Source organism: Rhamphochromis sp. 'chilingali' (genome assembly GCF_963969265.1).
Source record: "Rhamphochromis sp. 'chilingali' genome assembly, chromosome: 12".
NCBI lineage: Eukaryota > Metazoa > Chordata > Actinopteri > Cichliformes > Cichlidae > Rhamphochromis > Rhamphochromis sp. 'chilingali'.
This window is the reverse complement of record NC_137939.1, coordinates 27,567,097-27,581,241: the sequence shown is the minus strand read 5'-3', so window position 1 is coordinate 27,581,241 and position 14,145 is coordinate 27,567,097. Positions and strand designations below refer to the sequence as shown.

The window sequence follows — 14,145 nt, the reverse complement described above, 5'->3', positions numbered from 1 at the left end:
GTGTGTACCACCTGATAAAATGTCAAGCTCTCCTAAGTACCACTATGAAAGAATGAAACTTGTAAATCTTACAACAGAAAATTAGTATTATTAAATTAGTAAAATTAGTATCTGCATACATTGTATACATTCTACCACAGGCAAAGTTGCCTCCATTTTTAGTTTTTTTAAATATTATGTAATAATTTATTTATAACAATTTATTCTGTTTCGGGAGTGTTTTTTTTATGTATATGTATTATATTATACATACACATTAAAAGTGAATCTCTGTCCAAAAAATGCACTCAGTTTACTTCTTACTCACTATGAGCATCATTCATTATTCTCCCGCAGTAATTAAGGTTAGGGTATGTATTATTATTATTATTATTATTTTTTTTTTTTTTTTTTTTTTTTATTCGAATCCATTCTTCTTTTGCAGCATTTAAATAACCTTGATCAGATTTGATGGTTTTGTTACAGGCTTTTCTTTCACAAATGTGGGGATTCAATTGTGTTAAAATGTACAAAACAGTGATGTCATGTTTTGTGACGAGGACCCAGGCACAGAGAGACTTGATGAATTTAAGAATCTTATGATTTAATAAAGAAATTTGCAAAATTACACAGATGGTAAAATTATGATGACTGATAATGGAGATGAATACAACAGACGATGAGGACAGGGAGGAAGAGGGTTTTTTTTTTTTTTTTTTTTTCTTTTTTCTTTCAACATACCAAATCAAACCTCTGCAATTTTATATACATCTTCAAGCTTTGTTACTACTGAATCCATTTTTTCTTGGTTAACAATCATATCCTCAGTTGCATCCAATTAATTGAATGCATTGCTAATTAACCTCTGATGTAGACTATCAAGAAAATCTTTTGTCTAGTCTGGCCCTCATTATTCTTTAAATTTATTTTTTCCTTACTGGCACTTCATTTGTAAGCTCAACACAGATAGGACAATGCTTATAAGATGACAATATATCCAAAAATATCAACTTCAAAATCTACCACATAAGGGAGAAATGAGGATGACATAATTACATAATCAATAACACTGCTATCACTGATGAACGGAAGTTGAGGCCTTCTGGTTACATTATCAGAGTCAGTTAATGAGACGACAGGATGGCAGTGTCAGCTCTGGTTTGTTAAACTGCAGAGACTTTCATTCACAGAGCGCAGGAGAGTTGAATTCTCCAGGTATTTCAACGTGAAATGAATTCCTTTTTTTTTTTTTTTTTTTTTTTCTTTTCTTCTTTTTCTTTTCTCTTAATACGGGACAGACTTGACTGGGGGAAAGAAGGGGAGAAAGAGGGAAAGAGAAACAGCTGAGAAGAGGGACGGGGGAGAAGGGCAAAAGACAAAAACCAACAGAACGGGCAGAGAAAAAAAATGCATATATCAATCACCTGGATCACCTGCTGAGAGAGAAAAAAGAAAGCAAGCAGAAGAGAACAAGAGTAATAGAATAAACAACATCACAATGATATATGGGAATATGACAGTAAATACTAAATGTTAAACATTATTGTGCAGCACATAAGATCAACAGAACACAGTGTGCTTTGAGGTAGGAGCCAAAAAGGGTGTAGTTTGTGGGTGTGATCACCCGTGTGTACACCTGTGAGCATGGATGCGCTTGTTTTTTGTTTTTTTTAAAAGGTTCCTTCATGTAATAATCTGCTAGGGAGTGTGGGGGGGCCACAGCCCCGTCCTCCAGGGCGTGAAGCAGGTATGGAGGAGATCAAAACTCCAGACATCCAGAGGCCCCCAGAACACAAGAGACCAAGGAAGACCAACAGAGGGGCAGCTGCGCCACTGTCCCGGAAAGAGCTGAGGAGAGTCCCAGATGAGGGCTCACTCAGCAGCCGCGGAGCAGAAGCCAGCGGGAGTTGCAGTGACGCGCCCGTGAGCTCCGCCGGCAGCCAGCTGCGCCTGAGTGACCGAGCCCCAGGCCGAGAGGCCGGGGGCACCCCACCTCCGAAGTGGCCCGAGCGAGCCCCAGGCTCCAGGCCCCGATAAGCGGCCGCCAAGGAGTGAGCCGGTGTGTACCTGGACGCCCATCCCCGGACACAAAGAACCACCAACGCACCGATGTCTGAGGGGGTCCGCCACTGGCAGGGGAAGTGGTGGTAGGGGGAGATAGGCCTCCAAACCTTGGAGGGCCTGAGATGTCCCCAGAGAGGTGGCGCCTGACACCCAACCTGACATATAGACACAGACATACAGGCACACACAGATACAAACATCCATTCCCACCCTCATGCTCTCATATGCACTTACTCCACACTCAACCAACGTGGAGACAGACATAAAGAGACGTTGTACACACGATCACACTCCCCAAGCGTACTCTACAAACCGGGTCTAGGTGCCCTCGCCCCTGGAGGGGGGAACTGCACCCAGACCCAGGTGGTGTTTCCCTTTTCCCTGCGGTGGGGGGAGGCAGACCGCCCCGACTCCGCAGCAGCAGGAAGGCTCCACACTCCAGACCGCAGTCGGACGGCCAACTCCTCCTCCTAGCCCCCCTGCTCCAGCAGGTCGCAGAGAACGGGGGTGAGAGAAGACTCCAAACCTCCCTCCACCCGCTCATTGTAATGTTGATGCATGTGTGTTCTAAGGTGCATTTAAAACCCAGGAGGGCATGGAGCTACCTGCCAGAGAGCAGCAGGTAAGCGCATGGTCCCTCCTGCTAGCCCTCAATGTCTACGTGTATTTAAAATTGAGAGTTACAACATGAGTCGCTTACCTTGTCCGTCACTTCCGTCACTTACTCACCTGCTCCAAAAGCTCAACACAGATCAGAGGAAGAGGGGTTTAAATGCACCAAAGTGACAGTCAGAGAGAACTCGGGACAACATTTAAGGATGCAGGGACTGACAGAGACAGGTTTATCTTGCCTGGCTGGGCAGCTCTCTGGATGCTCAACACCCCCAAAGCTCTGATTCTAGAATCGCCCCTGCTACAAATGCTGTGTGATCTGCTCTGTGATCTTTGAGAGTGACATCATAATGAAATGGCTACAACCCTGCTTCTTAAAACAAACTGACATAATGTGCTTTAAGTTATGCAAATTCTGGAAAAGATATTGTGGAATGCTTAAAATCACCTTTTTTCAAGTCTCTTTTAAAACAGCATTTTTAAAACGAATACTCCATTACAATAGTAATACTGAAACACTGTTGGAAGCTGTGATTATATGCCTGTCCATACCTGCTGTGAAAACATCCATTCTACACTGATCATAGTGCAAGTAAACAGGGGTAAAGAAAGTTTTCTTACCTCACAAATGTGCAGCTGAACATCATATGATGTATCCCCTGGATAAAAAGATAATTTGATGATCAAAAAAGGAAACACTGAAATCTCAATTTTGCTTCTTTAGGGTTTCACATCTCCTTTCTTTTGCACCCCATTCTTGATGACCATTGTGTACAATTTTCTTTGTCCTAAACTGTGTAGGTAGTTCTTCAGAATGTCATCTGACCAAAGACAAACGAGGCCCCCTTTCTCTGAAACAACGAGACTCCCTCATTATGTGATTCAAGCTGTTGAAAATACATTACAGGGAGTGTTTTACATGATCTGGGTTTGAGGTGATTCTGAGGAGATTGCAAGCACATTATGGAGCCACTAAAAATGCTAAAATTATCAGTATTTTGTGAGCATTTGACATCCAATGATAGCATACATCTTCTCAAATAGGATGGCTAGTTTCTCTCACACACACACACACACACACACACACACACACACACACACACACACCTCATAAGGGTATTCTGCAATTGATACATGATCACGTTCACATACTCACTGATATATCACAGCAGGGCTGCTGTACAGTGAATGACCAGCAGATGTCAGTATTTCCAAATGAGCTGTTGAACGGGGCTTCGTGTGATCTGCGTTTGGGCGAAGCAATTGGCTGGAAAGATTCGACATATTCACGGGGCTTTATCACAGCGTCAGTAGTACTGTAGTCAGTGTAATGACACCCGATTACAGAATAAGCAAGGTGACTGAATGTGAAACGCATTCAGTGACATCAGACTAAAGCAAAACAAAGCCCAAAAAAAAGAGATCACGTGAACGTTTCCACATTGAAAGGAAAAAAATCTTTGTCGTCACTCGGGAGATCTCGGAGTGCTTTACTACTATTGTTTAGTTCATAAGCAGATTTGGTAAGTCGAACTTTGTTTCATATTTTCTCTCAAGGTGTTTATTCATCTCATGTCCTGTTTTTAAAAACTCTCATGAAGCTTTGGGTTTATGTCCAGGCTCAGTGGGCTTTATAAAATAACATTTTCTTGTATTTTAAGTGATTTCATGTTTGTATGAAAGCTTTACTCACAGGAGTGTTCCCAGATTAATTTATCAAACCTCCGAATCGTGCAAAGTTGTTTTTATAAATAGTTTTGTATATATTAGACTGAATACATGTCATACTGTTGCAGTGCTTAACACATTTATTAGACCAGCTGTCATTAAAAACAATAAAGCAAAAATATTGTTTTTAAATCTGTGAAAAACTTGTTTAAGACTCTAAGTCAAAGTGAATTCATGTTTTTATACCCATATTTTGGCCTGCACACTGGACCAGTCTGAGAATTCAGAAATTAATCAGGCATAAAATTCAATTACGAAAACGATTTTTTTAAATAAAGCAAATAAATTTTTTTGTCAAATGTGAAAATCTTTGGATAACAAAAATAATTGTATTGTATGATTGAAAGTATCATTTTAATTAAGGGGCTTATGCTTGCCAGTAGATGAAATACGTACAGGACACTTTGCAGTGAATGAGTTTCTACCAAATCTAAAAATGTGCATACAGCGTCAGTGAATAGAACTGAACTGAGATGTCCGTTTAAAGTAAAAGAAGGCAAAGCATCATCCTGTTTCCTTGTAAACGTGCAGCTCAAGACCAAATTAGGCTGCAGCATTGTCCCCTGTAGTGATAGCACTAATCTAATGTATTTGAGAAAAATCATAATATCAGAAGATTTAACGGTTGTGTCTCTGTCATGGTTAGTCTATATCAATACAAAAACACATCAATGCAAAAAAGTCTACTTAGACATCAAAACATGAAAAAAAAGGTTTGCCTGGGCCATGAAATGCCACCAATGGACTGATGAATCAAAATGTGAAATCTTTGGTTCATCATGCAGGATTTTTGCACACTGTTGATTAGGCAAAACGTTGGTTCCTTACTTTGTGGCATCAAATGTCAAACATTAAGGAGGAAGCATGGTTTGGGTGTTTTTGTTGGATACAGGTGACTTTTACAGAGTGAGAGGCATCCTGAACCAAAATTGCTACCATAGCATTCTGCAGTGGCCTCTGGTATGCACCTAGTTGGTCAGGGGTTCATCCTACAGCAAGATAATGACCCAAAACACAAGTCCAGGCTATTACAGATCTATCTTAGGAAAAAAGAACAAGAAGGCAAGCTTGACAACATGGAATGGCCAGCACAGTCTCCAGACTTAAACCACATCAAGCTGGTTTGGAATGAGCTGGACGGAAGAGTGGAAGCAAAGAAACCCAGAAGAGCCACACATTTATGCAACAGTTAGGAAGACATTTCTGAAGAATATTTGGCTTCTGATGTAGAAAGAAGGGCACAAACACATTCAACTGTTATATCTGTTAAAGGCAGCTGCTTTGATGAGTCAGAAGATTAGAAACTGTTTGTTGTTTATAAATAGATTCTATGATTTATTTTTTAACTTAAAAAGTTGTTTATTTGTTCTGTGCTTTAATTCAGAGAACTGAAGTGTCAGTTTCAATAAAAAACTGGAAGAACTGGTAAGTTCTCATACTTGACCAGTATTGAAAAATTACAATTACATTCATTGACTGCTTCCTTTTATATCCAGAATGCATGATGTGCAAAACTGTAATCTTTGGTCATTTAAACATTTACAGCACTATGGAGAAGCACTTGAACATCAAAGATTTAAACAAGGTGATGTAACATGAAAGTATCTTCTATAATATGGTCTTTGGTGTGTGGTCTAACTTACTGTTGTGATTAGCACTTTATAAAAATGTGAATTCATAATATATGTGTATCAGATTTGTCTATGTAAGATATCATTTGATGATCTTTTTAGGGAAATCCAATCTTTATATTTAACTCACCTTAGACATAATGTCAGTAGGCTGGCCAGCTGCCAGTGCTTTGGTCAAAGGCAAGGTGACAGAAAATTTGACCTAGCATGAGGCACAGTGTTTACTCACCGAAAATCTGAGACCAAGTCCTCCAAAACCCTCTAAGTTTGTCTATTTTTTTGTTCATTTCTCTTCACACAGGTGTTTAATGATCCCATCCATGGCCACATCGAGTTACATCCACTACTTGTCAAGATCATAGACACACCTCAGTTTCAGAGACTACGAAACATAAAGCAGCTTGGGGGCGGTTATTTCGTTTTTCCAGGAGCATCGCACAACCGCTTTGAACACTCAATAGGGTATGTCCACTTGTTTACAGTCAGATACACTAGTAATGCTTTTCTTTCAGTGCTGCATGATGAAGTGTGTGTGTGTGTGTGTGTGTGTGTGTGTGTGTGTGTGTGTGTGTGTGGTTTTTGGTGATACAGGGTGGGGCACTTAGCAGGAGAACTTGCAAAAACTCTGAAGCTGAAACAGCCAGAACTCTACATCAGTGAACGAGACGTCCTTTGTGTGCAAATTGCAGGTCTCTGTCATGACCTGGGTAAGTGCTGCACGTCTTTCACTCTAATAGCATCAAGTTTATAATACTAGCCAGTGTAAAATAAAACATGCTTGGTAAAATGAAAAAGGCAAATGGTAAGTGTGTGTGTGTGTGTGTGTGTGTGTGTGTGTGAGAGAGTGTGAGAGAACTATAACAGGAGGCTTTAATTATTATTTTATTTTTTTTACATTTGTTTCTCCATGAAGGACATGGACCTTTTTCCCATCTTTTTGATGGAATGTTCAACCCCGAAGCAGACCCAGAACATAAAGACTGGAAGGTACGTGAAAAATTTTTTTTTTTCTCTACTGTGAGACGCGACATAATGGCCACCCACAAAAATCAAATATATTTGAAAACACTGTCAGATGCCATCTTGAGGAAATAAAGTACACATGGCACTAAATGATAGAAACAACACAGTGTTAACAATTATCAGCACAAACAAACAAACATCATTTTCTGCTAGAAGAAGCCATACCACTGTTATGTCCACGCTCATCATGTCTGACTCATAAAAGTTGAGAACCTCTGGTTAAAACTGGAATACTGACACTAATTACCTCTATTAAGAGATGGTCATGTGCTCAAATTTGATTCTGTATGTTGTATCTGATCATTTTAAACTTTCAACCATTTGAATTCTGTTCTTAATATAAACAATAATAATGTATCTCTTGCAGCATGAGGATGCCTCTTTAGAGATGTTTGATCATCTGGTGGTGGCGAATAGTCTGGCACAAGAGATGGAGCGTTATGGACTGATACTCCCACCTGACCTGACATTTATCAAGGAGATGATTAAACCTCTAAAGATTGATGACGCTGAGGTACTGGCCAGTTACTGTCTGAATATTATGAAACCATTCGTTATCATCGCTGTCACGAACGTCAATTCTGGTGTCGTCTCCACAGTGGCCGTATGAAGGTCGAGATGAGAATAAATCCTTCCTCTATGAAATTGTGTCAAACAAGCAAAATGGGATTGATGTGGACAAATTCGACTACTTTGCCAGGTGGGACTTGTGTTGATGACAAACTCAGTATTTCTATCTACAGCAAGTCTTAAAGGTGTTTTGGAGGGTTTACCATAATAAATGTAATTGATGTAATTCCTCACTCGTATCTCAGGGACTGCCACCACCTGGGCATCCGGAACAACTTTGACCATCAACGCTTCATCATGTTTGCCAGGGTGTGTGATGTGAATGGGAGGAAGCACATTTGCTCTAGAGACAAGGTGTGGATCCCTGCTTTTTATCAGTTTTTAATGAGTAATTCATTATCTGATTGGCTGTGACTAAACTATAGGCGATGGTCTCAACAGGAAGTGGCAAACCTGTATGACATGTTCCACACAAGGAACTCTCTCCACAGAAGAGCCTACCAGCACAGAGTAACCAAGAGTGTAGAAATTATGTAAGTACCAACTGTGTAATTCTATTGTAAGACAACATTTATTTCATCTACAGAGTTCCCATAAAGTCATATACTGGGTCTTTTTTTTTTATCCAGGATCAAAGACGCCCTCTTGAAAGCAGATCAGTACATCCTGACTAAAGGTTCAGGAGGGACAACGTTCTGTCTCTCCAAAGCTAAAACTGACATGGAAGCCTACACAAAGCTGACAGGTAGTGGAAAACATGCTCTACATATTTCATTTTATATATATTTCATTTTCTATTCAGAAACTATTAAAGAAGGTGGCTAATATGTATGTAAATGAATTAACAACATCTGTTTAAAATACCAATGATTATTTTCATGTTGGTTTGAAATTGAAAAAAAAAATCTCACTCTGCTGTTACTGCAGTTTATTGCAACTTACTGCAACTTCTGCATTTGTGGGGTTTTTTTTTTCACACTTTGGAGATGCACAGCATGGAAAAAAAAAAAACTGTTGACTGGCGTGACTATTACAGGATTTGCCATGATGTCAGGTTGATTCTTCAGTATGACGGATACGTCTCTACTAGTTTATAGTAAACTGTAAATTTATTTATTTAATACTGCAGTATTACTAATGCTTTGCTTGCTTTATCGCTTGCTTATTTTGTTTTGTTTATTGATGTTAATCAATTTTTTGTGTGTCTTTCTTTATATGACATTACTGATGAAGTTGTGAATGTTTCTTTGGTTTACTTGAATTGACCTGATCTTAACTTTATTTGTCTGTTTACTCTGCAGATCAAATGATTGAAAGAATACTCCACCCTTGTTCTTGTTCAAATGAATTCACTCCCTCTCCTCTGGAGGAAGCAAGGATGATTCTGCAGAGGATCATGTCTCGAGACCTGTACCAGTTTATGGGTGAAACCAAGGTGTGCAATCAGGGATGGACTGGGACAAAAACTTGGCCCAGGCTTTTTTGGCCCACCTACCTCTGCATATCACCTTTAAAAACTATTTATCTTGCTTTGCTGTCATTTGGTATCATTCTTTTCAGCACAACCTTATATTTCTGAATTTACAGTTAGTTTTTCATTTTGACACAATTACCATAATTGATCTAAAATCAGACAAAAAACATAAGATCTGAGTAGAAAAGGTTATATTTTTTACTGTAACAACCACAAACATGTTTAACAGATCATAACTTGAAATGTAAATATAAATTGTAAATTTATAAACAAACGACAGTTATTGCAAATAGTTATTTGCAACTATTTGCAGCCATGGGATTCTTTTATGGCCATTTCAAACTATTTACAGAACAATCTGGTGTTCTGCATCAAATAAGATGCCATACAAATTATTTGTGCCACTCCAAAAAATATTTTTTGTCCACTATAAGACAGAAGACATCATCTCAAACCTGATACCTGCTGGCCTGACTGCACGAGGTGTATCACTCATCCCATTTTCCACCTAGAGACAACATTTACACTGTAATCTGTCTCTGGTGACTTTTTAGCTGCAACTGTGACATTCACCAGTCGCCTCATTGTTCTGACACACACACAAAAAAACTAGCAACTACACACTAACTACACACTCCAAACACATTAAATGTCACAAATCTCACATCTCAAAACTCTCACTCTCTCTCGCTCCCGTCACTCTAAAAAAATTACCCTTCTTCCTAAACAACAAATGCCCCATGTTGCCATATGATTTTTTGATTGGTTGACATGGTACATTTTTCCACCAATAGGAAAGGGGTGTTTTTTATTTTATATTTGTTTGGTCATAAGCAGAGAGTGCTTGCTAGCGCTGTCCTTAGATGTAAATTTGACAATAGCATTCAGGAAAAAAAAAAATGCGAACATTTTTTATCATGGCTCTGGTTTTACGTGTTCTTGTCAACACAATTTAAAAATTGGTATATAGTCTGAATACCTCACTTTAAACACAAAAATGGACACTGAGGCTTGTCTTGGGTTCACATGACATCTTGTTGCTATGTCATCTTAAATTGGTCATGTTACCATGGTTTACTAGTTTTCTTTCTCAGCCAATCAGCAGCACTTGTGCAATTGTTTCGCCCCCATCGCTCCAGGTAAGCTGTAGACAGCTTCAACTGTCTGTGTGTTTACAAATAGTAATGTGTCCGTGCAGCATTTTCTTTTTAGTAACGGTAACAGCATTCTAACAGTAGAAATAGTAATGAGTTAGATTACTAGTTACTGAAAAATGCTGTTATTCTCATCACTGCTCTTCTCTTCCCCACCTCTTCACAGCTGGGGCAGCAGCTAACATGGTGGTTAGTTTGACACATTTTGCTGCATCTGTTAGTTTATTTTTATTGTTTTCAGGTGTGGACCAAAACAACTGCACCAAGACCCTGTGGCCCCATCAGATGATCTCATGACTCATTGAGTGACACCACTGACCAGTCAGTTGGTGGCATGAGGTCTGACCACATCACATTTTAGTACCTGCTCAGATCGCTTTGAACTCTGACTGAGCAGGTGCTGTTTTAGTACCTGGTACAAGGTACTATGACCTAATAGAAAACCCTGAAAACTGTGGCGAGTAGATCCAATTAGGTACTAATAAAAAGGGGCTTTTGGAGAAGGTTCGTTTATGGTATGAACATAATTCAAACTCGATCCCAACAGACTACCAGGTGTACATTGAGAGTTTGAACTAAAAAGCTTCTGTAAGATTTACATTAGAAAAAAGGCAGGAAATTACTGTAGATGTGTAAAGGCCTGTACAGGCTAGTATCTAGCCGTAAAATAAATGGAAATTGTCCTCCGGGAACTGCCTGCATACTCCCACCACATCAGGACTGATATTGTCATGCACCAGGAGGAATCCAGGACCCAATGCACCAGCATAGGGCCTGTAAGCGTGGGACTTCAACCCAAGATCTGTTGCATAACCTGTAGAGGTTTGTGTGTCTCTCCATGGATATGGCTCCCCAGACCATCACTTATAAAACCTCAAACTGGTCATGCTAAACAATGTTACAGGCAGCATCACATTTTCCATGGCTTCTCCAGACCCTTTCACAGCTGTCCAATGTGAGCCTTTCTTATGTGTTCAGCTCTCATCTGTGAAAAGTGCAGAGTTCCAGTGATAGACTTGTCATTTCTGGTATTTAATGGCAAATGCGTGGTGCAAAAGAGCAGATACTGCTCTGGACAGGACCTTCTATGGCGCTTTCCTGCTCTCCTAGAGTTACTGCTGTTAATGCCCTGGATTCTCCTCCATTCTCTTAAGACTGTACTGGGAGACACAGAAGAACATCTGGCAGTGGCTTGTATTAATGTGCCATTCTGGAAGATTTGGACAGCCTCTGTAGGGAACATGTATTGCATCAGTCTTCCAGTAGTGACACTGACCCTTGCCAAAAGCAAAACTAGCCAAAAGCAGTGAGCCAGCCTGACGCAGGGCTTATGCAGGGAGACAGACAACCATACCCACCTGCGGGCAATTTAGATTCCCCACTTAACCTAACCCCACTACTTACATGTCATTGGACTGTGGGAGGAAGCTGGAGTACCTGGAGAAAACCTCCAAAAGAACATTAAACTCCACACAGAAAGGTCCTGGCCAGATGCGAAGTTGAACTCAGGACCTTCTTGGTGTGAGGGAACAGTGCTAATCACCACGCCACTGTACTGCCCGATGTTCTCAATATTTGAGACAGAGTTAAACTGAATTCATCGTAGCTGATCTTGATACCATTTTGAAACCATTTAAATCCTAAGTGAGTCATTCATAGTCACCTACATAATAGCTTATTAGCTCAGTTTAACCTGCATTTTATTTTATTGCTGTAAAAAATAAAGTTGATTACAATATTTGTGGTGTGTGAGTGTGCTAAAAAAGAGAGATGATGTGACTCTTCTCTCCCTTTCTCAGCTCAAGAAAGAAGACCAAGAGGAAATAAAAGTAAGAGTGAAAAGTGATCATAAAAAGAGATCAGCAAAACAATGATAACACAATGACAGCACATGTTCTTTCCTCCATCTGTCAGAAGATGAAGGACAGCTTGGAAAATGAACTGGTTAAAGTCATTCCAAAAGACAACTTTGAAATTATAGTGAGTTTTTATTCTAATTATACTCAGTAATTAATTCTTAAAATCTTGGCTTTTGTTTTGTTTTTTTTAGCTAAATTGTGTTGCCAACCTCGACTGAGTCATAATGTACATGTGAACACTGCTCGTTTAGGTTGTCACTTTGGACTATGGGATGAAAAACAAGGACCCCATCAATACCACATATTTCTACACTAAGGCTAACCCTACTGAAGCATTCAAGATTTCCAGAGAACAGGTCAGAACTACTGCATGTCTTTGCATGAGCTGTGTGTTCTTTCTGTAGATGTCTCTGTAAAACAGCTTTTATGTTACTGTCCTTGTTGTCAGGTGTCCAAGCTTCTCCCAGTGTGCTTTGCTGAGAAGATCCTCAGAGTTTACTGTAAGAACTCAGCGAGTCTGAGAGATGCTAAGTTCTGCTTTCAAAGCTGGTGTCACGAAAATGACTTTCTAACTGAGGTAACACTTTGTTCTGTTTGATGGCAGTGGGAGGCATTACCATGTTACAAGCAATATGATGAGAACATAAAGAAGAAAGCTGCAGTTAAACCTGCATATCCTGTCAGAGCCTCGAGTTAGCATTACACTTTTGACCTTTTGGTTGTACTAATGAACTTGTCTGTGTCCTTTTATATCTACAGGATCGAGACAGAGCAACTCCATGAAATGAAGATGGGAAACACTGAGAAATTAGGTTTTTTGTGTTACTGCTAGGGATGGGTACCGGTGTCCGGTGCCATGATGGCACCGGTTCTGACATAAACGGTAGTAACCAGACCGAAAAGCAGCGCACATTTCGGTGCTTTATTTCGGTGCTTTTTTTTTTCCTGAGCTGTGATACACTTCTAGCCAATCATTTTACGTTTCCCAGGATAGTAGGCGGGGCCAGGTACGTACGTTCAGTTAGAGCAGAGCTACAGATTAAAAATGTCCAAGGCGAAGCGGTCAAAAGTCTGGTTGTACTTCACAGCAAAATATGCAAACTCAGCAGCCTGCAACAAGTGCTTTAAGCTGATACTGTGATACTGTCAAAGGAGGTAACACCTCGAAACTGATGAAACACCTGGCGACGCATAGCGGGTTTTTTTAAAAGCCGAGAAATGCGCCGTATTTGATAGCTTGCTGCGAGACCTCACACTGTGCACGTTGGGTGGGTTGCCAGTTATCGGACCCGGAGCAACATCCCCCAAAAACCCGAAGAATAGAGTCCTGGCCCCTAGCCCTGCCAGTGTAGCAGAAATGATGAGGATATTGATGGCAGCAGCCGTTCTTCTCTGCGTGAGTAGCTAAATGTTGTTCGTGTGTAATTTACGTTGAGTAGGCTAACCACGTTATTACATTAATGCATGTAAGGTGAACTAGCAAACATCATCATAGCTACATGCGGCTGTCTTCTTGTTTGATGGCAGATACTCCCTTCACCCTGGCCAAAAAGGCTAAAATGACCAAAGAAAAAGTGGGAAACAGCTGAACATGAGAGGTTTTTGGACAAAGTTTGTGTTTTTTTTCCATTGTTTAAGCACTGCTTCCAGCCAAGAGTGATACCATATATGCCCCATAGCTGCAGAAAAGGCTAACATTGTTATCTTTTTACAAAAAACAAACAAAACAGCTGAACATGGGAGGTTTTTGGACAAAGTTTGTGTTCTCCATTCTTTAAGCACCGGTTCGAGCACCGTTTAAGCACCGGCACCGTTTCAAAAGTACACTGTAAACCCGAACAAGTTGACTGAACTTAAAACTTTTGTGGAAACTGATTACCTCAAAAGATTTAAGTACAAAAACTCATATCTTCTAAGTATGGGGTACTCAAAATTTGTATTTATTGTTAACCTAAAAATTTTAAATTATATTTTATATTTTATTAATTGAGCTTTACTCAAAGACTGTATACTTTAATTTCAATATTTTTGTGTTTCTTGTAGTTTATTAT

The 14,145-nt window shown here is 39.8% G+C and overlaps 1 protein-coding gene across 1 annotated transcript; it reads left to right on the top strand.

Annotated features, from left to right (window-relative positions):
* The first annotated feature begins 3,945 nt into the window (after window positions 1-3,945).
* On the top strand, window positions 3,946-14,125 carry LOC308406845 (deoxynucleoside triphosphate triphosphohydrolase SAMHD1-like). The gene is made up of 17 exons (XM_080898109.1): window positions 3,946-4,178; window positions 5,768-5,808; window positions 5,929-5,968; window positions 6,316-6,476; window positions 6,606-6,721; window positions 6,928-7,001; window positions 7,405-7,551; window positions 7,637-7,737; window positions 7,853-7,961; window positions 8,049-8,140; window positions 8,237-8,352; window positions 8,909-9,042; window positions 12,035-12,064; window positions 12,150-12,215; window positions 12,346-12,450; window positions 12,543-12,671; window positions 12,854-14,125. Exons 3-17 carry the CDS (start codon window positions 5,933-5,935, stop codon window positions 12,875-12,877), a joined length of 1,440 nt encoding a protein of 479 aa, XP_080754235.1. The 5' UTR covers window positions 3,946-4,178; window positions 5,768-5,808; window positions 5,929-5,932; the 3' UTR covers window positions 12,878-14,125.
* Window positions 14,126-14,145: the final 20 nt, after the last annotated feature.